General features: G+C 43.8%; 1 protein-coding gene and 1 long non-coding RNA gene across 6 annotated transcripts in view; one reads left to right on the top strand and one right to left on the bottom strand.

The window, feature by feature from the left end:
- Window positions 1-23,132, bottom strand: part of FOXO1 (forkhead box O1) — an 89,761-nt gene extending 66,629 nt beyond the window's left edge. The window contains exon 1 of the mRNA XM_082435023.1: window positions 22,030-23,132. Coding sequence (XP_082291149.1) covers window positions 22,030-22,680 — 651 coding nt within the window. The 5' untranslated portion in view covers window positions 22,681-23,132. The remainder of the gene's footprint in view (window positions 1-22,029) is intronic.
- Window positions 23,133-23,268: 136 nt separating this feature from the next.
- The window catches only part of LOC309647595, an 88,927-nt gene continuing 87,140 nt past the window's right edge, over window positions 23,269-25,055 (top strand). For all 5 annotated transcript variants that reach the window (XR_014256165.1, XR_014256166.1, XR_014256167.1 and 2 more), the window contains exons 1-2: window positions 23,269-23,762; window positions 24,268-24,456. This is a non-coding gene — a long non-coding RNA (uncharacterized lncRNA). The remainder of the gene's footprint in view (window positions 23,763-24,267; window positions 24,457-25,055) is intronic.

Raw genomic sequence — 25,055 nt, 5'->3', positions numbered from 1 at the left:
TTTGCAAATCATATATATGATAAGGGGTTTGTATCTAGCCTATATAAAGAACTCTTAAATCTCAATTTTAAAAAACATAAATAACACAATTTTTAAATGGGTAAAGAACCCAGGGAGCTCCCTGGTCGTCTAGTGATTAGGATTCGGCGCTTTCGCTGTCGTGACCTGGGTTCAATCCCTGGGCGGGGACTGAGATCCCGCAAGCCATGTGGCGAGGCCAAAATAAAAACAAAAACAAAAACCTCTTTTTAAAAAATAATAAGTAAAATGGGTAAAGAATCTGAATAGATATTTCTCCAGAGAAGATATGCAAATGGCCATTAAGATGCTCAACATCATTAGCCATCAGAAAAACGGAAAACAAAGCCACAATGAGGTACCACTTCATATCCACTAGGATGGTTAAAATAAAAGACAGTAACAAGCATTGCCAAGGATATGGAGAAGTTAGAATCCTCATACCCTCCTAGTAGAAATATAAAATGATGCAGCCACTTTAGAAAAGTCTGGCAGTTCTTCAAAGGCTAAACACTGAGTTACCATATGGCCCACCTATTTCACTTCTAGGTATATATCCAAGACAAGAGAAATAAAAAGGTATGTCCACACACCAAAAAAATTATACATGAATGATCACAGCAACATTATTCATAATAGTCAAAAGGTGGAAACAACCTAAATGTCCATCAACTGATAAAACGTAGTATATTCATACCCAATGGAATACTATTTGGCAATAAAAAGGAATGAAGTACGTATGTACAACGTGGACGAACCTTGAAAATGTTATGCTAAGTGAAAGCCAGTCACAAAAGATTGCATATTATATGAATGCATTTATATGAAATGCCCAGAATGGGCAAATCCATAAAGACAGAAGCAGATGAACAGTCAGGAGCCTAGGGTTGGAAGGCAGGGGGCAATGGGGAGTGACTAGCCACGGTTACCCGTTTCTTTTGGGGGTGATGAAAATGTTCCAAAATTGATTGTGGTGATGGCTGCACAATTCTGTGGATATACTAAAAACACTGAATTATACTCTGTAAATAGGTTAATTGTATGGTATGTGAATTATATCTCAATAAAGCTATTATGAAAAAATAGAAGTGTGAACGTCTATCCATTCCTTACCTAAAAGATACTGAGACACGGTAACTCTCTGAATGGCAAAGGAAAGAATTCACAAGTCTCCTTATAATCAGTTATAGGAACTCAAACTACCTCAGCAGCCCCCCGGATAACACTGGCCCGGGCACACATCATCAGTAGAAATACCTGTTGTATGTATTAAGCCAAGCAACCAGGGTCATAAAAATAAAGTTACAAAGCACTATACCGAGTAAAGCACTTACTATTAAGATTGGAAGCTCTTGAACATCAAAGTGTTTGCCCACGCGATAGACAGGTATGACAGGATACCAAGGTTTGATATTCCATAGCTATGTGATTTTACAGCAAAAGATAAAGAAGCCTCACTTTTCTAATAAAACTGCCCATGACAAAGTCACCTTAGAGTTTTCCCAATGACACCACAAAATCTTGCTTTGTGTTGGGGAAATCTTCAGAAGACTCAGCAACTTAACTGGTTCATGTCTACATGAGTACATATTTAATTATCTTGCTATATTAGGCAATAACAAATCTCACTTAGACATTAACAAAGAAGTCCCATGTGCAATAAACTGAATACAAACCTAAAAGGTTGTAGTAGAAAACATATAATTTTTAAGTCGCTCTGAGTATAATTACTAAGAAAAGTCTTAGTAATTTCTTTACTTAATTTCTTTACAAAAAAAATGGTCTTAATTTCTTTTAAAAAAAAAATGTACAATTGCAACATCATTTTAGCATCATTCACTAAAATCTAAGCCTCTAAACCTAACTCATGACATTTACGTGTCATAACCAACCTTATGGGGCATCTGGCATTGTTCTACATGCTTGAAATGAAATATTAGACATCTGAAATGCTTATTACAGAAGAGCCTTTCAATCAAGAAATCTTAAGGCCTATTTCCACATTAACTAACCAAAAAAAGTATAGAAAAATATTGCTTCCCATTCTTTCTGCTTCTTCAATTCTTCCTAGGAAGAAAGAAGATGAGTGAATTCAAGATATTTTTCTGTAGGCTATAAAATATCTGTAGCTTTACAGAACCATTACATTACAAGCTTCTCTTAATATTAAGAAAAAATTTTAATTGTTTCTAATAAAAAGGCTTTTAACACAGAAGGGCAACTTTTCAAGAGTTAATTTACAGTTTAATATTGCAACACATTGGAATGAGGAGGAGGCACTTTATACATTGCCAAGGTTGTTTAAAAAGAAAAAAAGAAATTACCATGGTCAGTTTTGTTTTTACTCAGTTTCATAATTTGCTTGTCAGACACCAGTGAAATTTTTGTTAATCAGGTTTATAATCCTCAAACAAATACCCTGTTAAGACTATAATGAAAATATTTTTACAACAATCCTGGCAGAGAATTTGTGTATAAGAAATGTAGATGTCATGTCTGGGCAATTCCTTGAACTAGATTTCTCTCACCTCTAACCACTGCCCTCTACAACTGGGCAGGGCTGGTCCCTTCTGCAGGAAGGGCCTCTGGCCGTCAGGCACACCCTGATGAGTGTGATGGCTTCACCGAGTCCTTCGCCTTCCACTGGGGGCCCACCCTGCCCAGTCTCAGGGGCTTGAGAGTGGCCCTGGCCTCTGGGATGCGCTGCAGTCTAGCTGGGCGACCCAATACATGCATTTCACAGTCCCACAGTAGCACATGTCTGTGGAAAAAGCTGTGGGGTCAGTTATACCTCTGCCACAACAAATTACACAACCTTGGGCAAGTTCTTCTAACTCTAGGCGTCTCCTGAGGATAATACTTACCTTGAAAGGTTGCTGTGAGAACCAAATAACATCTCACAACAAGCCAAGCACAGTCCCTGCCACCAGGTACAAGCTGAATAAATGACAGTGATCATAAACTGTGACACTTCTTGAACGATGACTGTGCCAGGCACTGTTCTTTAAGCACTTCACACATATTAACTCCTACAGTTCTCAAAACAACCCTCAGTCATTATTACCCTGATTTATAGATGAGAAAAATGAGGCAAAGAGGTTATGAATTTCACTCACCAGTCAGGAAGTCTGGATTCAAAAATCAGACAGGAAGATTCCCAATTCGACAGTCATCAGCCCTTCTAGCAGTGGCGGGTGTATGCAACAGCTACTGATCCTAGCGTAAAAGCTTACAACAGGTCCACATGGGGATTTCACCCTTGACCCAGGTGTTCCTATCTGTCACATTTTAACCAACTCAAAAAAATGTCAGTCTCATCTTTCTTGCCTTCTATATATACTCTGTTCTATGCTAAAGTAATAATAGCTGCCATTTATAAAAAAAACACTTCCTACATTCCAAACACTGCCTTAGAATATTTCATATTTTATTGAATTCTCACAACAACTTATAAGAGAGTTACTATTTACATTTTTCAGATGAGAAAACTACAGCACAGTGAGGCCCAAGTGACAAAGTTGCTAAGTGCTAAAGGGCAGAAGTCAACCCAGGCATGTGACTAGCAAACCCGAGTTCTCACCACTTTAGAATATGGACTTCCTCAGCAACAATTACCTTTGTAAGAATAACTGTCACATCTATAGTTCAGATAACCAACTACAGAATTTCAGAAGAATTGTATGTTTAATCTGTAAATTAACTACAGATGAGAATAAAATGTTTGAAAAGCACCACACTTCAGGATCACTTCAAGTTGCAATACACATTTTTACCAACAGTCTATTACTTAGTTAACAGTGACATGTCTGCCCACTTTGTGTCTATTTTTTCAATTCTTGGAATTCCTTTTTCTGCCAGCATAGTTCAGCGGCAGAGAAGACTGGAATACTGTGGAGGATTCCATTCCTTCCTAAATTTAGGAACAGCATGGATTGCTTTAGGTTAGGTTAGTACAATGACAGTGAACCAGATAATTTAAGGACCCGGTAATTCAAAAAGCTGCTCTAGAAAAGCACGTCAAGCCAGGTGAGAACCTCTGGCATCACCATCATCTAACTTACAGAGGAACAATAAAGTGACGCATGAAAATGTAATATGAAAGAATAAGAGAAATTGCTTTTCTGTCCTCATCAAGAAAAATGTAATGTATTATTTTCTCAATGTCTGTTTCATATCCATTTATTTGGGAGGAACTAGACTCAGGTGTTTCCAGGGACCAGGAAAGAGAAGGGAAGAATTCTGCCCTAAAGAGCTTGCAGCCCATGGAGAGACAGAAAGCAAGAGACAAGTCCATGCGAAAGCGCACCCATCACAGGACTGAAAGGAAAGAGAGAGATCCCATTCAACTGGGAGGGAATCAGGAAAAGCTTCCTAAAGGAGGTGGGCGAAAGAGGCAGCGGGGGAGGAGTGCGGCACGACCAATGCCCACCGCATAAGCGTGCGAGGACCAGGCTTTGCCATCACACACCCCGGGGGACCTAGGATTTCAGAAGGCAGCAACTGTCCTAAGAAAACCCATGCCCTCTTATGACAGTAATGAGAAGAACTGAAGCAAACTTTATATTCACACCAGGCAGACAGAGGGCAGAAGAAGTTTTGAAGTCACTTAGTAAACGATAAATAACGAAATTCTAGTGCAGGAAAAAGAATAATAGAGGGTAATTTTGCAGAGAGCAAGGCTTCTCAGCCTCAGCAGTACTGACACCTGAGGCCCAGCCACGCTCTGTCGGAGGGCTGTCCTGGGCACTGCTGGGTGTTCAGCAGCAGGCCTGGCCTTTCCCCTCTACGTGCTAGCAGCAACACTACCCCCACCCCCAATTCTGACAACCAAACATCTTTCCCAAATTGCCAAATGTCCCCTGGGGGACAAAATCCCTCCCGGTTGAGAACCACTGGCCTAGTCTTTTGTAGGGAATGTAGAAATACAGGCATACCTCGGAGATGTTGCAGGTTCCATTCCAGACCACCGTGATAAAGCACATACGCAATAAAGTGAGTCACACACATTTTTTGGTTTCCCAGTGCATATAAAGGTTATCTTTACACTATGCTGTAGCCTATTAAGTGTGTAATCGCATTATGTCTAAAAAAAACCATAAGTACCTTCATTAAAAAATGCTAACCATAATCTGAGCCTTCAGTGAGTTGTAATCTTTTTGCAATAGTAACATCAGAGATCACTGATCACAGATCACCGTAACAAATATAATAATGAAAACATCTGAAATATTGCAAGAATTACCAAAATTACAAAGAGACACAAAGGGAGCGAATGCTGTTGGATAAATGGCATCAATAGACTTGCTCCACGCATGGTTGCCACAAACCTTCAATTAAAAAAAAAAAAAAAATGCAGTATCTGCAAAACACAATAAAGTGAAGTGCAATAAAATGAGGTATGTCTGGAGAATTTTTTCCTTTCTCTCTTCTATCTGAAAAATCTCTCCAGATAAAATGGATCGAGGACAGAGGAGACAGTCACCTTTGTCTTCTTATGTGGCAACCCCAATCTCTTAGCCCTCACAAAAATCCCAGGATGTATTATTCTCATTTTACAGATGAGGAAACCTATACTTAATGTTAACGTGTCCAAAGTTCTGCTAAGTTCAACAAGCTTGAATGGATTGGTGACAATACTCCAGATTCTAAACACTACTTCTCCAAAAAGGAGCCCTTTTACTTAGGTAAACAGAAATTCCATTATATAAATAAAATAAATATTAATAACCCTCTACAAAACCCCACACTAAATAAAATGGCACAAATCCTGTCCATCTATTAGGAACTACCTATTCAGGAAAAATCTAACATGGCACCACTTCACACAAGAAACATACACAAAAGTAGTTGGAAGAAATAATCACTGTAGGTTGACGTGATTTTTAAAGGCTGTACGGGAAAGGTAGGGAGGAGGAACATATTTGGAAGCAGGACCCAAAGCCAAGCAGTATTTATCTCTGAAGCCCGGGCTATCATTTCCTCCAAACCACAATACTCTCGCCAAGCAGCTTTCAAAGCAAAACCAAAAGACTTTCTCTCAACAAGGGGAATCCGGGATTATACAGACCGATGAACTATCTAGTAAGGTCCCATCCATGCTACGGAAACATGGCCAAATGGTAAAGAAGACTGACCAGCACTTAGTAAAGTTTGGGTGACAGCTTAGCTAAGAATTTCACCTCACCTTTGTCCCTTAAATGAGGGCTTCGTAGCCTTCCTTAAGTTCACCCCAAACAAAGTCTTTTCTGTCCAAATGGGTCAGTATTTGTTCTTACTATTTGTTAACCCCAGAGCATCAACAGGCCAAGACCATCTCCCTGTGCAGGAAGTACTTTTCCTCCTCCTAAGCAGTGTGTGGACATAGTGACAGAGCCCACAGAACACTCTAGCACCCACTCGTCCATCTGGTGAGGAAGACATGGGGCAAAAACTCCTTTTTGCCACACTGTGAGCCACAACTGGGCCACTGGGTCACTTCTCCCAACCTCTCATTAATCATCACCATAGATGCACTCCTTCCTCTCCTCAGAGGACAAGAAAATTCACTACCCCAAAGGCTCACTATACCAATGTACTTTTTCATCTTTAGCAGTCTAGTTAACTAACTGGACAAGTCAGCAAAATTTCTGTCTTCGGATTGTCGGTATGTGCATTAATTGTTTAGATTCTGTTAATTAACTGATTATCTACCCGTTAATTTTACCTTCATATTTCCAACTTTAAATTTAAGTCCTAGTTTTCCCTCCAAGATTCTAAAGATAATCATTCTCTCTGATGTAGCAAAGTGAAGTGGTTAAGAGTCTGAGATCTACAATAAAAACCCCCTGGCTTCTTGGTTCCATCACTTACTGTGTGACACTGGGCTGTTTAACTTTATGCCTCAGTTTCCTTGTCTAAAAAATGGGGATAGTAATGATAGCTATCTTACATGTTTATGCAATCACTTGCTTGAATCCAATATTCTCTCTCGAGGAGAAGGAGGAGGAGGAGGAGGGATGGAAAACCCCAAACTGCATTTTCATTTCAAAAAACTTAATACATCTAATACAAGTGTTTGTTGCTTAAAATATAAAAAGGCCACAGGGAGATCAGCTCGGTGCTTTGTGACCACCTAGAGGGGTGGGATAGGGAGGGTAGGAGGGAGACGCAAGAGGGAGGAGATACGGGGAATGTATGTATGTATAGCTGATTCACTTTGTTACAAAGCAGAAACTAACACGCCATTGTAAAGCAATTATACTCCAATAAAGATGTTAAAAAAATGTAAAAAGGCAAAATATAAAGAAAAAATAAATTACCCATATTTATACAACCCAAATACCCCCCACTAGCTATTTCCCGTACTATCAGAGTTCTTCCAAAACACAAAACAAGTCTCCCGGGCACCCTCATCAAACTTGCTACAGAAGTACTAGGAAAGTTTAGGAAAGAAAGACCTAGTTAGGTGTTGTAGCTTGCTTTGGTTCTATTCTGTTTTTTACCTAAACGTATTTTATATAATCAAGAAGCCCAGAAACAAAAAATGAAAGCCCCAGACTCTCTGCTACTCTGTTTAAGCCCAAGTATCTCGGCTAATCCTAAAATGTACAACACGGCCTAAGTACATGGCCCCCTACTCTGAGCACCTCAAGCTGCTCTATAAGTACTCCCCAGTGGTATCATTAACCCCATTTTACAGATAAAGAAGCTAACACAGCAGTGATGCGACTTGTCTAAATACGAATTATCAGGTTACCAATCTAGAAACAAAATCCAGGACTCCTAATATTTACTGAAAAATCACAGATCTGGGCTAGGCTCCTGAGGGCATTACAAAAAGCAAATGCTAGAGGGAATTCTTACAGCTCTGAAATGACCCCAACGTCGATTCTCAAACACCCTGGTGATCTAAGGGCATCCTCCCAGGCGTGTGAGAAAAGGTATCTAACCATGGATCTAAGCATGTTCTGTAGACACTGGCACTGGCTGGCCAATTATTCCCAACAACCTGTGGTTAAAACAGGACTAGTGTTCCTCTCCCACCTCGGCTGACCCCAAGCGGAGCCAGGTAAGCAACGTTTCCATTCGGACTGACAAGGAGTGGGAACTCTGCTGCCTTGAACAGAAAAGGAAAAGTTACTGGGAGGACCAATGAGAAGGCAGTGATAAGGGTGAGCATCAAATCCAATGGACTCAAGCACTCATGATGTAAAAAGATCCGTACGTGAGGGATGTACCAGGTCACACATACAGTATTGGCTCAGGAGCTTCCTAAGTGGTTTACAGGAACTTAGCATCCTTAGTATTGGAGATCCCAACCCCATAAAGCCTGGTTTGACTGGGTCACATCTCTGTAATCAATAGATAAAATGTCTATCTATGGAATTACTCACCCAAAACACAGGGGCGGCATTCTCTCTCCTCATTAAAGCACAAAAACCATACAACCCTGAGATTTTCATTGTTTTTACTAATGCAGAGACTTCTCCAGCCTATGGCCTCATATTCTCTAGGCCAGAAATTAAAATTTAAAACTTCAGAATGTGAAATCAACCAACACCACCCATCTCAATATTAGTAATTTCCACATTTAACACAGATGGAGCAGGAAGGTTGCAGACTTTACTAATCCGGACTATGGCTAAAGACAAAGTTCAAGATTCACCACTGAAAAGCTCGAAGACACACTTTAGTTCAATAAGAAGAGTTGATGACGATATACACCTAGCGTAACACCGATATGGCTATGATTACTCACATCTTGCACCTTGGTGTGGTTCTCTCTTCCCAAAAGTCAAATATAGGTTAACTACACATCACTGAATGGGACAGATTTGGTAGTGCAGATTCAGTGTAAATTTACATCTATACATTTGGACTATCCCACATCCAAAAAGCTGTTTCCTTCCTTTCAAAACCCTGCCTACTTACCAGTACAAACTGAAGTTAGTTTAAAAAAAAAAAAAAGAACTTTCAAGACAGGCAAACACATACTAACAGATATTAGATATTTAGCTTAAAAGGCTAAAATACACTGAGTTCTTCCATTTAGCTTATTCCCTCAGTTACTCTCCTCCTCGAGGATTTTCTCTTTATGTGCCTTGCTTAATGTGGGACTTGGAGCTCGTTCACCTGAAGCACAGGACCACCATCCTAACCAAACACTGACGAGAATCCACACAGGCCTCTTGGCCCTGTTCTTTTACCTCTCTTCTATGTCAAAGGGTGACACAGCACCCAAAAGCTAGCACAGGCTTTCTCAAGCCACCCTGCCAGAAGCATGCTGTCCCTGAACAAGGGCACTACCAGCCCCACCGTGCACTTCACTGGTCGCTCCCCATCCACAGACACCTGGGTTTGGGGTTCTGTGTTTCGACAACGTACAGAAACCTTAAGTCCCTGGAAGGGTTTATTAAGGAGTTAGGACTGGTTAGCTGGGAAGAGAATAATTATGGGAATTGGCTTCAGGTACTGGAAGGGGAAATACATTAAGTTAATTCAATGTAGCTCCAAAATCCAGAAGCAAGCCGGGGGCAGGGAGGAAGGGAATTACCCGTGAACACATAGGCTCGATATAGAAATAAACTTTTCAGCAGCGTGCGAGGTAGTGATTCTCAAAATCTCCAAGTGGCCAAGCGGAGGCTCCTACACCAAGCAGTTTTAAAATTTGTTCAACTAAAAACTTCATGATTCCTCATACCTTCTCTTACACACAGTTCAGTAAATTTTAAAGGCCTCGAGCCAAAACCCAAGAACTAGGAGATAAATGGGAATGCCAACACTTTAAGATAACTCCGATACAGACAACTTGTCAGACAGAAATCTCCTTGTAAATAGTTCTTAATGGGATCAGATCTATTAATAATTTAATGACCATTTCCAATGGCAGTCGAAAATACAATCGGGTTGCTGTAATGAAGTAAAACACACCAGTAACCAGCAACAATCTTTAAAGAAAGATCTCACCTAATTTACATTAATAAGTTGGAGAAATGTATTCAAATAAATGAGGGGGCTGAAAATGAGAAGGAAAGCAAAGAGGAGATGAAAAAGTAGGGAGCGGGGGTAGGAGATAATCAAAAAGAAGTGCCCTTTTAATACAGGCATTTGGATGTGTGCCCTCAAAAGCTCAGAAGGCTGCACGGGGCATTCTTCATTTACTGGATAATTGAGAACAGAACAGATAGACTCCCTACAACGTACGTACACTGCTAACTAACCTACCCCGGATGTTAACCTTAGATGGGAAATGAGAAAATTAACACAAAAGCAAGCCTATTAATGGGTTATTGGGAGGCAGGGGACACGGATTATGATTTTCTGTTTAAAGCACTTAAAGCAAAAGGTGACTTTTCCAACTTTTAAAAGGAAAGCATTGTAAAACTCTGGCTTCAACTTTTCTCTCCACTTCACCAAATTTTAGATACTAAAATTTCATGACAATTCAAAGGGGGTAATTTTTGACGGCGGTTTTGACTACATTCAGGAAACAGAATCACACATGTAAACTTTTAGTCAGTAGCAGCAAAACACTCCCCCCTCAGAGAGAGGTGCAAATATGTTCCCCCTTTGCAGTTTTCTTTGCTGTTGATGGCATACTTAGGACTGGTAAAGACATCACAAAAACATAAGAATTTTAGTTCTTTTTTACCAAGTGTACTTAAATGAAAAACAGTTCAAAGACCCTAAAATGTCAAACCAGTGATAAATTTATATCCAGATCAGAGAAAATAAAACTAGGGATGAGTACAGCATTTTCCGAGTATTCTGCACTAACTACTTTCGTAGGCTCAGACTCCTAATAAAAAGCATGCCAACTGAACCACACCCAGCAGAAAAAATTAATACCCTCTTTGTGCGTTCCAATTCTACTTTTTTCCTGTCTTCCTCCACTTCTGTTGAAAAAGCCAAAATGCGTATTCCCCACACTATCACAGGAAACAAAGCAAGGGAATTCCATCTAAATTGAAGGATGTCAAATTCCCAAGCACAGCCAAGCAGGATGGCAAAGGTCATGCCTCATATTTGGCCAAACAAAAATACTACTAATATAATTACAGCCAGAATGAGTAACTATAAATCCAAAAGCTATAACCTGATGAAAGACAGAAGGGACATTAAATTCAAACGTTTTTAAGCCTACAGGGGTATGCTGTCCTAGTGACATTCAAGTTCATCTGCACAATAAATGTGGTCTAACAAGTCATTATGCTCTTACTGGTGGGCCCGTGAGGTGGTGATGTGCCCTTGTGCAGGTCTGCAGAAAGCTGGCTGCTACCTTGTTTCAGGCCTGAGTAACAAGACAGCAGCCCAGGGGAGCGAGGATAGCTCACCAGGAGAGGTGAGCTCTTGTGCAAAAGGCAGGTGGTGGACTTGAACGCTTGCTTAATAAAATTCAATGTCATTTTTTTAAGTGAGTCCCTGAAACAGTCTCAGCAAGCCACCCAGAAACGAGCTTAACGGGGCACGTGATTAAAGGGGGGGGGGTGTCTCCATTTCCAATCCCAGGGGTGTATTCACACAGTTAAGGATCACAAAGAATTTAGTCATGAAAGGAATCCCTCTGAAATGTTTTAAGTTTTCATGTTATCCTCTGACTTCATTAATTCTTCCTTCCAGGACTCTTTTAAGAGAGTTATTTGAAACACAAATGGAGGTGGGGAGTGTAAATGAGGCTTAATTGCAGGCCCTGAGTTGTCAATCGCAGTGGAATCGATCTCAGCTCAAGACTTCCAGGATTGAACGTGTTTTCCCTTTTCTTTTCTTGGCTTTTATATATAAATACAGGCAGAAATAATGGTTAGTCTAAGAACATAGCCATCAACAGCTTGTCTTTGATTAAAGTGTCTCCATAATTTCATCACAAAAGAAATTAAGCAGGAATTCCTTCTAGGAATACATTCAGCATTTGATATAACCCAAGATCATTTACATTATTCAACGGGAGCACACAGCACAATAATCAGTATTTTTAATTTTTTTCTTAGAAATACAATTTATAAGGCATGCAATCAAAAGGTAAATTCTGAAACTGACTGACTTCAAACATGCACCCTCCCATTGTTCGTGGAGAAAAAACACTCAGCGTAAATATGGGTTTCATCTGTATCGGTATCAATATTCTCTCCATTTTATTCTCTATCCACCCTTTAGCCCAAAATAAAGCAGTCACACTAAGGAATGCAATGGCACAAACTTTAATATTCAAGCTACTCACTAAATGGCTTGTAACTTAACTAGGCTGAACAGATTGCTTTAAGAATATTTACTTCTGAGTTAGACACCACAGTGAGAAATTCAGGCTAAAAAGATCATGAAGAAGGGCAGTCTCTGAAAGGATGGTGACAGACAGTGGGGGGGGGGGGGCACTAGTCCTCCAACACAAGGACCCGCCTAAACACTGAAGTGTGGGGAGAGTAATTCTTGAAGCTTTTGACAATCACTCTTACAAAATTTTAATGTGACTTCTGCTTTTTAAAAATATGTTCTCAGTATAATTATCAAAGGCATCAAAATGGCATTTCAAGAAATATAAAGCACCTTAAGGAAGCACCTCCGAAATACTGGAATATAATAATACAGGACTACTACAGAGCAATGTGGTCACAGCTGGGGAAGTATCCATTACAGAAGCAAAAAAGAGGATGTAAATCGCATCAAAACATGCCTAATTATAGGAATTTTTAACCCTAAAAAAATTTCTTTAGCATTAATTTTTTTAATTATCTCACGTATTTCAGAAGATAATAAAAACAGCAATAAAAACCATTACGGTGACCCCTTCTAAAATGTAAAGCCATCAAATACTGTGTTTAAAATCAGTGTTAGATCACAATCTGAAAAGCTGCACGTTAATGCAAATGTATACAGTAAATATAAATCCAGGCCCTACATAAGTAATTCTATTTCATGAATTCTAAAGGGGTCAAGAAACCCTTTGGGCACACAGGTAACCGAAGAGAGTGAGCGTATAGGAATCTTTCACATTCAATGTATGCAAATGTCATAATGGGCCACTAAAGAGAAAGTTAAATTCCAAAAGGCTGAAGGAGAGAGACCAATACGGTCACACAGATTACAAAAAGGTCTCTCAGTAGGATGGTCCACAGGAAGCTTTCACATTCATTGCATGTAAATTTCATAATGGCATGCATATCTACCCATCCAGAGAAAAAACGTTTACATTCAAGTTTAGTGAGATGCAACCAAACCAGTGAGGTACCAGGTACACAAACAACCTCCATTGATATTTACAAGTTCAACAAGTTCCCCTCTGCAACTACCTCCCCTCCGACCCCTTCAGAGCCGGCCCTGCAGAGCAGACAGGTGATGTAACGCCTGCCTTAAGGTAGCTGGGTTTCTCCAGTATTCAAATCACAGTTTGGCGGGCTGAAACTTGACAAGGAACACTCACTGGTGTGACAAATTGATGATTCCGCAAATTAAGCATCACAGAATAAAGAAGCTATAACATCTCGAATGCACCTATCTTGATGCAACCCTACACTTAACAAGTGAAAAAATTCATGTCAAAATAGGAGTACAGTAAAACACACTGCCTCAAGAATCTGCCAAAATAAGAGCCTCTAGCTAAACCATATGCAAACCATTTCCTTTGACCTAGCTTCCAAGCAACCAAACTGTCTTGAGGTATGATGTATTTACTTATATAGACCATTTCCAGATATTTATGTGGTTATTTTGTTTTCAAGCTTTGAAGGATACACAATATTTACAAGTCTAGGAATTATGTAATTCAATCATAATTTATCTCTCCAAATTGGACTTGAAATTCAAATGCATTTCTTTTCAGACAGAACCTTTTCACTCTTACCCTCAAACACCACTGCAAAGAGACCGCCCCCGCCCCCAATTCTGTGTGCAGGCATTTTCAACCCGGACAAGATGGGTCTTTCCTCAAGCCACCTGCATGGTGGGCTTCTGAGACATGATACTGGTGGAGGAAAAGCACTAATTTCCTAACTAAAATAGAAAAACTGATTTGGGGGTGGGGGGCAGTGCTAAACCCCTCACGTTGAAGAATGAAGATGCTTTACATCTCTCTCTACTTATGGAATGAAAAGACCAAAGACACAGCCTGCAATTTTGACCCTCACTCAATCTCCAAACAATAACAGCGGGAAAAAATTAGACTGGCCAATTCCATATTGTTTCCTACCTGCGTTTGACTAGTTTACCCTGATATCATTAGCAGTCACGCAACTGTGAAGGCCTGGCGTGCTTTGAAAGCTGTTTCATCCATGTGGAAGGTAACGTACTCATTTAACAAAACCTCACAGTGGTGAGTTTTGCAGTCTATTTTTCCTTCACTGTCCCCCTCCCCACAGCAGGGTATCTTCTGAATAAAGTGCTATCTGCTACTATTTTACTATTTACACTAGTAAAATAGCTTCCTACATTTCAACACCTGTCATTTCTAAAATGGCTAATAAGTTTTAATAAATCTGTATTTCTGCCTTTTGATGTGCCACAGTAGAGTTTTTATTGTTTAAACCTTTTAGTTCACCAAAAGCTAATCCGACTCATTCCAAGTATTCTGAGTACATGCAGTTATGTCTATCTGCTTGGCATCAATTTTGGGTTTAGCCTATCCAAATTTAACCTCCTCTGGATCTGTTGAAACATCTCATTATAACCTTCCTCATCCTGTACTTGGGTTAGTGGGTAAAGATATAATACAATAAAGCTATCAAGGATATCTAATATTTAGCTAATACAATATGAAAACTGACATTTAAATTGTAAAGCATCTTTTCAAGTCAATGCAACTTTCACTCATAATTGCCCTAAGTATATTTAGAGGTTGCTAACTTCAACTTCAAGATTTCTCACTTAAAAAAAAACAGTAAGAATTACGACCAATAGTGATCTTTCTTTGTACGAATCACTCTGCCCCCAGGACACCGGGCGTGAAAGTTGATTTTAAAGAACAGACCAAGCAAAACTCTAAATATTTTATAAATGTCTACTAGTCGCATTAAGTCAATTACATAATCTGTTCCCGGCATTACCAAATTCTGTATATCAGTTTTAAATCAAGTGCTGCATTGTCTTTACACTGCATTCCATGCTCTATATTTACACATGAACACGTTTCTGAGAAACTGCATTTAAAAAACTAAGAATGTAATCCTATTTTCATAATTTCTTATATTACAAAAACAAACATACAATCTCATAGAAAAACTTGGTCTATAACACAATATTATTTTCATAATGTATATGAAGTCCAAGTTCAGTCTGACAATAGAAACTCTCCTTCCTACACTTTTCAAACCTTCTCTGTGTGTTGCATACATCCATCACTCAGAGAAACTGTTTCCCCTATTTTCATGCCTTTATGAATGCCAGTCCATCATTCCAAAAATAAATTTTAAAAACTAAGAGGGACTGATGGGAAGATGGATGTGCCAATGGATAAATGTATGATAAAGCAAGTATAATAAAATGGCAGAAGTAGAAACTAAGTGGTAGGTATATGGGTGTTCAGGGGAAAATTCTTCCAACTTTGCTGCATGTTTGAAATATTTTATAATGAAATCTTGAGACAATAACATCCCATTTCCAAGGCCCACCTAAATGGCCAACCCAGAACTCCATTTTTCTTGAAGGCACTTAACCATGCTACCAGGTATCATAGTTATTATGTGTCACATCTAATCTCCCTACAGGATCCACACTTGAATCGTTTTTCTATCATTCAAATGCATCTAATACAACTTATACACAATAATCATTCAACAAATGGGAAGGAAATACTTTGACTATAGACTGAAAATAACCACTGTTCTTTAGTAATACTGCTAATAAAATGATCCTCAAGTATTACAGAATGTGATCTTTTTTACTGAAGTATAGTTGATGTACGATATCATGTAAGTTATAACCTACAGGTATACAATACAGTGATTCACAATTTTTAAAGGTTATTATAAAATATTGGCTATATTCCCTATGTCAGAATGTAAGCATCTTGAACACAGAGGAAGCTGAAACATAAAAGATCCATGTTTCAAGAAAAAATTTTTTCCACCCATGTATTTACAATATAACTGAGACGCCAAAAACATGCAGATGTTAAAGATAAATTAAAATACGCAGCAGCATGAATTAAGAGGTTACCAGGCATTCACTCAGAGAATCGAAAGTGCCTTCAGACACAAGCCAAGGTTGGAAGTTGATGGAACTGACTTGAACCTTGCAGACTAAGCAAAATTTGTGGAAGCTCCAGTAGACGCACAGGATGCTCCAAGTCCTGGCGATAGGATGGACTGGCCCTGATGTAAGAGTTAACCCGGGGAGTGGTTAGAAGCTGGGAAGTGAAAGTCTCAAGAGACCCTGAGGAAGAAGAGCTAACAGACTTGGGGACATTAACACCATAAGAAGAAAGTGCTGAAGAGGACATCCAGGAGTGAAAACGAGGGAAAGGGCTAAAGACCATTCACCAAATCAGGGAACTCAAGATGGGAACCTCATCTGAGAGGAATAAGAAATATAGTATGCTTGGGTTTAGACATGTCGAATTGGAGGTGAAAGTGGGACATTTATGGCCTTCAGGTAACTGGAGACTTGGACAATAAAGGGGTAAGTTATCTAGGAAAGAATCAAAATAAGTCTACACCTAGTCCTAGGCATACTTACAATTGAGCATAGAAGGAAAAATGAACCAACTGGAGGAGAAGCCAGAATGCGGGTAAGGATCAGGACAGTACAGTGTAACTGAGGCCAAGGTAAGAAAGGCTTTCTACAGAGAGGTCAAGGGAAAACTGAGGAAAGGGAAGAACTTAGACCATAAAGAGTGCAGCTTCGGCAATCATCAGAAACCCAGACTTGGGGGCTACAGAAGCTCATCACGCAGCTCTGTCATTTTTTTCTTCTATAAGGAATATGGCCTGAAAAAAAGGACACAAGTTGAATTTACGTCCTTATTTAAGTAATGCATTAAGGTGAAAATTCACTAAATAAACTGAAAAACGGTTGCAGATCTAGCTTTTCAATTTTATGTGGCCCAATATCAAAACTAGTTTGCTTTTCTTTTCTTTTGGTCATATCAAAGCTATATGAGGATGGATAAAAGAGCCAGGGGGGAAGGGGTAAGGAAGTCAAGATTCATTATTTGCACTGCTTAACGCACAAGTCAATAAACCATAGGCAGACTGAGTGGAGTAAACTGGGATGCCAGTGAAAAAAAAGTTTTCCTTAAAGGTTGAACCATATGAGATCAATAATGTACAATTATTCACTTGCATGTTTCTTATGTTCTATAGAAGACCACAATAAAAAAAAAAGGAGTAATACTCTGCAAAGAACTTCTGTGCCACTGTGCTGTTGGTCCTTATCAGGAATTAGCAAGAAGGGGGACTCCTTCTACACCTTACTGCGCATTGTATACACTGTACATTCGTATACAGCATATCCATTGGAATACAAGCCTTTACCCCTCAGACACCAAAACAAACACTTTCAAGTTCATCTGGTCTTCTCTGGTTCACAACTGAGGAACAACTGCATCAACTTCAGAATTTTGTGTGCACCAAGAAAAGGTGGTCATCTGACCCAAGGGGCGGGGGCAAGTCTCTGCACCTTGTTACTATGAAGGCCAAGGCAAGTCCTGAGGTGCAGAGAAGCAGGGCTGAACCCACTCTGCTCATTGCACGCAGAGTGCAACTGCAAACTCCTTTGCTCTCTCCCATCACCATGGGGTTTACACTGCCTTTCCAAGAGGATTCCAGGAAGCCCCAAAGTGATGGCACACAAAGACAAAAAAAACTGGCAGAGTCAATTCCCATGATGCCAGGGTACTGGGTAGTTTCCAAGGGCAGAGCGTTCCAGAAAAATGCAAATAGTTAGGGCTTACCCAAAGAAATTCCAGGCCAATACAGACAGCTGTTCTCTTAGGAAGTCACACAGAATTGCAGTTTAGGAGCTTGGATGAAGAGGTTAGAGCGCAAGGGCGAGCAAAAAGTTGGCACCCTATTATTCTAACCAACCACTGAGTATTCACTCCTCCCTCCCCATTTCATACATCCACTTAGAAGATCCCTGGGCAGCTCATGATAGCTGGCGATATTTGTGTCCATTGCCAACGTGATGGCCTTTCAGTAATGGGGGGAAGGGGATGTCTCAACAAACTTTAACTTTTTTTGAAGTTTACATGAGAATTAAAAATGCCTTCTTTCCAGTATTCAAATGTTTGCCACTTTAAAAAAGAAAAACAAAGCTGAGTATCATTCAAAAATAGAAGCCACCCCTCCTGCCACATCTCCCCAAGGATTTGCCACAAGACTGAAAGTAAAATAAAAATAAAGCTCTTATGAGGAGCAATTAAGGTATTCGTATTTGACATCTATTTGGGAATTTCTGAACTAAATATCTCAGCCATGAGACATGGTCACATCAGTCCCACATAACTTTCAGCCTTAGTGCATACTTCGCTGTATTATGCCCTTTCCCAATTCTCTTTCCTCATGCTCCTTTCCCCAAATACATATATTGAGATTTTCACCCACTGTAAAAAAGGTTTTCTTTAAGGTGATTTCCGTAATCCTCACCAGGATTCTGTCAAACATGACAGTGCAGCAAGAAAGCAGCCATCATCCCTGCCATGGAATCTCTGTGGCTAAATTACTCACCTGCAGGTTGCAAACCCTAATAGAATAAATATGAATTTTTAAATACGAGGAAATGCACTCTCAGTTCACAGACCAAATTAAAGAAACGTTATTCCAAGATAAAGAATATCTGTGATATCTCATAATAAAACAATTTAAAATTTTAACAAGTGTTAAGTTTTACTGTTGAAGCATTCTTTTAATCTACATTGTGCTCCAAATAATTTCAAAGCATAAAACAAGAGCCAACTCAAAACAACAATTAAAAAAACAAAAACAAAAAACACAGAGCCAGAGCTCACAATATTACTTCCCAAGCTCTAGAAAGCTTTCTATATGGGGGGGGGGGGGGGGGGGCGGGGGGGAAGACAGGTCACGGAAATGAAGTTTCACTATGTATAAATACTGTACATGGTTTAAAAGATCCCGGGATTTCCAAAAGTCTCAGCTTCCACTTTGTGTGTAACCTTATGACAGTTCTAACCAACAACTGTAAAGCAGATTTAACATACCATTCCTACAAATACAAAATGCATACCCCACAAATACTACCAGTGTTTAAGGAACTAAAAGTTTTTGAACTTTTTAACAGCTTTCCAACTATTTTGTCCCATGCAAATGACTTTCAAATTCTCAGGCAGGCCCCAGGAAGTAAAGCACAATAAACTATATTTACTTAAAGATTCAGTCTAATTCCCTGTAGTAAATCACAGGAAATAATTTAGTTCCAAAGCAGCCTCTCCTCAGTCCTCAAACAGTTAAGTTTTGGTCGATTTGCATTTTAGAACTGAATTTTTTTAAGCTAAAAGTCATAGTAAAATTTCTCCTTTTCATGAATGTTTAAAACAGGCAAGTTTTTCAGATCTGAGAGTGAAACTTAGTTTTAACAAGTAACTCATTTTTATGAAAACTCCAACCAGAAGACTAGCTATGAGTTAGAAACACTTCAGGTTGTTTCTTTTCTCCTTAAAATACCCTTTTACTCAAAGTGAAAATGCGCTTGCTGTAATCTGACTTGCACCAACTGACTCTGATCGCACCTGAAACATTTCCTCACTTGAGAATGGCAGCCTGCTCTCTCCCAAAGCTCCACTAGGTTTCCACTGGGAGCTGCCACCTGGCCTCCAATTCTGGACAATTCTCACTAACATTTAATAGATCTCCTAGCTCTGACCAGTAAATTTTTTTTAAAAAATTACAATTGCATTTGGGAAAAAAATTAGAACAAGTAAAGAACCTAATAAAAATGGCTGGGGGGGGTGATTTGGCCTTAGAATCTATTTTTATAAAAAGCACTAAAGCTTAAACGTTTAAGTTATATTCCTACAATAGTTTAAGAATACCTTGACTTAAGGCCATTTGAGAGGCAAAACTAAAAATAATCCCCAAACTCTGCCTTTCCTTATCTTTAAAGAAAGCCACTCCAGCAAGCTGAAAGCAGGCTGTATCCATTTCCAAGGACATGAGAAAAGGTGTAAGTGCATACTGTACTTTGAATGCCCAAAAAAAAAAAAAAAAAGTTTTTTTTTTTTTTAACAGCAAATTCTTTGTAACAGCTCAAGTAGGATTGATAAATGAACAAGTCAGTCAAGTACTTAAATTCAAATGTTAAAGTAAAATTGGATTTGGCAGGCAACCCCGATTTTCTGACTTAAAAGAATATGTACCTAGCTTAAAGTAAGGAGGCACTTTACCTTTTTGAAGCACTTGGTAAAATTGCATGTAATGCCTAGTAATGAGGTTACAAGTGATGCCTTTACTCTAAAATACACTTTGGAAAAAATAAGGTCCTGAATCCTTCTCCAGGAACTTCAATACGATGTGATTAACTTAACCTTTTTTACACACATTAACCACAAGGATGACAGTGTATGTAAAACCACCTTGGTGTAACAAGCACGCAGCAAAGGAAAATCTGTATTGTGCTGTACAGCCCGGATGAGAGGTAAGGAAGGAGTTTAGCTCAACTAGAGAACCTTCGCATCGATCCTTCCACCTGTGACAGTGAGAAACTGGCAGCTTTTGGCAGCCGCAAGGCGAACGCACGGCCGGTAAGCCTCCGCCCCCCCCAGCCCCGAGCCTGTCCTCCCGAGGGCCCCAGGGCCTTCTCCACCTCGGGGTAGGGACGTGCCTGCCCCCACCTGAGTCTCTCCTCGGGTCTGTCAGTCTGTCTCTCTCTCTCAGAAAGGCAAAAAGGGCGAGGCACCTCCTCTACAGGCCTCCATGCAGACAGGAGTTCCCTGCGGTTCCCCAGATTCGAATCTCCACTCCAACTCCCCCAAAACACTAGTCTCAAAGCCCCCCGCCTTGCCCCTCGGATCCGTACCTCCGTGCTCGATGGCACTGAGGTGGCAAAGCAAGAGAGTACACACGCCCCTGGCCCTGGTCATCCGGGGGAGACTCTCCTCGCTAATTAAAGGCCTTGAACCTTTGGCGAGGCCAAGTTTGGGGGTACCTCCCGGCGCAGAGAAGAGCTGGCCTCGCTGCGCCGCGGCCGGGCCCGGAGGCACGCACGGCCAGGGCGCGCTGGCCCTTTAAAGGCACTCGCTTCCTGCGCCCGCGGTCCCTCCCTCGCCGTCGCCAGCTCCCGCCCCCGCCGAGGGTCACACTTGAACTTTAGCTCGCCCCGCGCGGCCAGGCGCCGGCGCTCCGCAGGCGGTGGCCGCCCCTTCGCACGTGTCGGAGGCGCTACCTCGGGCTGGGCGCTCCCGGCCCCCAGCACTCGAGGCCACTTCGAATAAAATCAAAACAAAACAAAATGCACACCGGCCTCCAAAATCTGCGCGGCCATCCCCGACGGGACTCCCGGCTCGCGCCCTGCCCGTCCCCTCCACCTGCAGCCCCGTCCCCGGGCGGCCGGGCTCCGAGGCCCGTCGCCGCGCTCTCCCCAGCCCAGCGCTGCGGAAACGGCTCCGCGGGGTGTCGCGGGGCTAGGAGGACGCGCGCCGCGGGGGCGGAGGGGAGCCGCCCTCACCCCCGAGGTTCTGGAAGAAAAGCAGCAGCTGCACGAGTCCGCGCGGGCCGTGGCGGAGCAGCTCCCAGTGAACCCCCCTTTCCTTCCACTGGCGAACTTTTCTGCCCGCTCGGAGGTCCACTTCTTGGCGTACTTTTTTCACTCCCTTAGGTCTCAACGAGCCCCTTCCCCATCCCGCTCCAACTCTCACTTGAGCGCGCGCAGAGACAATTATTCCGGTCCCCCGACGGGTCCGGGGCAAGCCCACGACCCAGCCCTGCCGCTTCTCGCCCGCTCCCTTCACGCGCTGCCCGCGTGCTCTGCACTTTCAGCCCAAGCAAACTTGCCCAGCCGCCCCCTCATCTGCCCCACCGCGACCTCAGGAGGAGGCAGGCGGGCTGCCCGAGCCCCCCTCCCGCTCCGGCCGTGAGCCCCGAGGCCACTCACCTTCCAGCCAGCCGAGCTGTTGCTGTCGCCCTTATCCTTGAAGTAGGGCACGCTCTTGACCATCCACTCGTAGATCTGCGACAGCGTGAGCCGCTTCTCGGCCGAGCTCTCGATGGCCTTAGTGATGAGGTCGGCGTAGGACAGGTTGCCCCACGCGTTGCGGCGGGACGAGCTGCTCTTGCGCGGCTGCCCCGCGAGCGGCCCGGCGGCGGCGGCGGGGGGCACGGGCGGGTGCTGCGACAGTGGCCCGGGCGGCGGGGGCTGCGGGGGCGCCGGGTGCAGGCAGCCCGCCTCCGGGCCCTGGAAGTCCCCGCACAGCCCCCCGGTGGCGGCAGCTGCGGCCGCCGCCGCCGCCACCGCGGCCGCCGCCGCGGCCGCCGCCACGGAGCCGGGTGCCTGCTGGAAGTCCCCGCTCTCCTCCAGCAGGCTCAGGTTGCTCATGAAGTCGGCGCTGACAGCGGCCGCTGAGGCCGAGGGCAGGCCCGCGGCGGCGTCGGGGTTCGCGGCCGCGCCGCCCGACGGCGCCGGGCTGGAGGTGGCCGAGTTGGACTGGCTAAACTCCGGCCTGGGTAGCGGCCAGGTGCACGAGCGCGGCCGGGGCAGCGGCTCGAAGTCCGGGTCGATCTCCACCACCTGGGGCGCTTCGGCCATGGTGACCCCCGCCCCTCCCCCAGCCGCGGGACTGCCAAGAAGTGAGAGAGCGCAGCACCGGGGGCCGAGGGGAGAGAGCGAGAAGAGCCGGTCCGAGATTTGCCGGGGCCGGGGGCGGGGGGCGGCGGGGGGAGTTGAGGTCGGTGCCGCGAGCGGACGGAAACCGGGAGGAAGGCGCGGCGGCGGCAGAGTGGAAGCGCGAGCCCAGAACTTAACTTCACAGGTCCATCAACATCTAGGCTCCTCCGGGTCCGCTGCACGGACGGGACGGCAGGCCAGAGTCGCCGGGCCCCGGCAGCGCCGGCGTCGCGCTCCTGCTGACACGGCCCGCGGAACGAAGGACGGACGGACGCCGCGGACCGTTCACTCTCCCGGGCTGCGCGACCGTGGCGCTGCTGCCTGTTGAATGTGGCGGCGACGGCGGCAGCTGCAGCAACTACGCTGCCGCCCGACTTACTGGATCTGCCGCCGTCCCCCGCCCGCGGCGGCGCGCGCGCCGGCCCGCCCCTGACTGACAGCCCGAGCGACCAATGAGCGCGCGGCGGCTCCGCCCAGGCAGCCAGTGGACGCCGGCCTGGGCGGGGCCCGGTTTTCCACCGGGAGGCCGCAGTGGGTTGGTGGGGGGTAGTGGGGTGTTTTTCTCTCCCACACACGCACACACACACACACACACACACACACACACACACACATACACACACACACACTCTCGCTCTCTCGCTCTCTTTTTTTTTTAAGCTCTCTGTTATTATTTTCTGGTAATTCTCGAGTGTTTCTGTGAGTCTCTCGCCCTCTCAGTGTTTTGATTGCTAGGAGGAAAACCAACGTGGAGGCGACGGCGACACTTTGTTTACTACTGAGGAGCAGAGACGAGTACTCGGGAAGCCCGAGTGGAACGAGTCGCTCGCTTCGCCTCGACCTCCGCTCGGGGCCCAAAGCGGGGCCGGGCGGGGGCCGGGGACGCTCAGCGCTCCGGGGGCGCTGGGTGGGCGGGCGGGCGCAGGCGGCCTCGCTGCATTCTGCTCAATCACCCCCTCTCGACTCTGCCCACGATTTCTTTGCAGAGAAACGTGGGGAAGTCGGTGGGTTTTGTTTTTGTTTTGTTTTGTTTTCCTTTCCCTGCGACGTGTCGAGTCCTCCGGCCCCCGTGCGAGCCGCACACGCCACCCGGGGCAGGGGCTCTGACGGTCAAGTCCGCGCGGAGGACGCAGTCGCTGCAGCTTCCGCGCCGGGAACCCACCTGTCCGCACCCGCGGGCTGAGTCTCTGCGGTTGGGTGTAGACGGGGGCCAGTTGTCCAGCCCAGCAGCCACCAGCCGGGTTCACTCCATTCTTGACTTAACTAGAAGTGAGGGAAGGGGGCTCGGCGCGGGCCGAAGATGGTCCTATCTCACACGCACCATCGGGCCCAAAGGCATCCTCATCCTCGTGCCCTCTTCCCTTGGGCGGGAATCTCAGACTCTGTCCACTGAGTCAGTCCGGGGCGACGGGGAAGGGGTCAGAGGAGAGCATTTAGTGAGAGCCTTGTCACTTTATTACTTACCCTAATTAAGTTTAACCGTTTGCTTGCCATTTCTTTGCTATTTAGAATGGAAGTGCTGAGGTGTTGAGAAGTGAAAACGGAAGAGGGGAGAGGACCAGAGCCTTGGGGTGCAGCCCTGCCCCACTCGCAGGTGTTCCTTTAGGCCGCTTGCCCCGTGCGTCCATCAACCCACCCCACCTTTCCCCATCTGGGCTCCAGGTCCAGGACGTCCTGCCGAGATCGGTGGGGCAAAAGGTAGGAAGACAATGGCCCTTGTGTCTCAGGGATTAGAAGAAACAGTCGTCAAGTTTTGTTTTCTTTTGCCTTTTTTTTTTAGGAGGAATATGGAAGGCATTTCCTTTCAGAGGGATGGGATCACTTAAGATGGAAGATTGACCGTAGGGTTTTAAATATCTTGTCCAAAATGACAGCTCCCAATTCCAAAAAAAAAACAACCCTTTTTCTGACAGGTGGTTCTTCTGTTGAAAAAGTGGCACCTAAAGAAAATGAGGCCTCGTTTACAAAAGTTTGAAAAGACTGAAAGATTTATTCCTCCTTGACATTCTCACTCATCCAAACTCCTATTTCTTCATAATCCTCTTATCACAACAGCTACCCAGTGATAAGGGGGCTGGGTGGAGGTTTGAGCCTGATAGATTGAAGCTAGGGTTGGTTCCCACCCTCGTCTTGTGGTCTCTGCGTTTACTATCAAATTTGGACTGTTTGGGCCTCCTCTGCCCGCCGCTAGGGGACCTCAGTAACCCAGACGAGCTGAAAGGAAGGCCGTAATGTAGAACTACTGCTTCCCTCAACCTTTGCCACTGCACTCTGCAGGGGCAGCCCCCATTCAGACG

The sequence above is a fragment of the Balaenoptera physalus genome, assembly GCF_965194825.1.
Source record: "Balaenoptera physalus genome assembly, chromosome: 18".
NCBI classification, from domain to species: Eukaryota; Metazoa; Chordata; class Mammalia; order Artiodactyla; family Balaenopteridae; genus Balaenoptera; species Balaenoptera physalus.
This window is presented reverse-complemented; position numbering and strand designations above follow the sequence as displayed.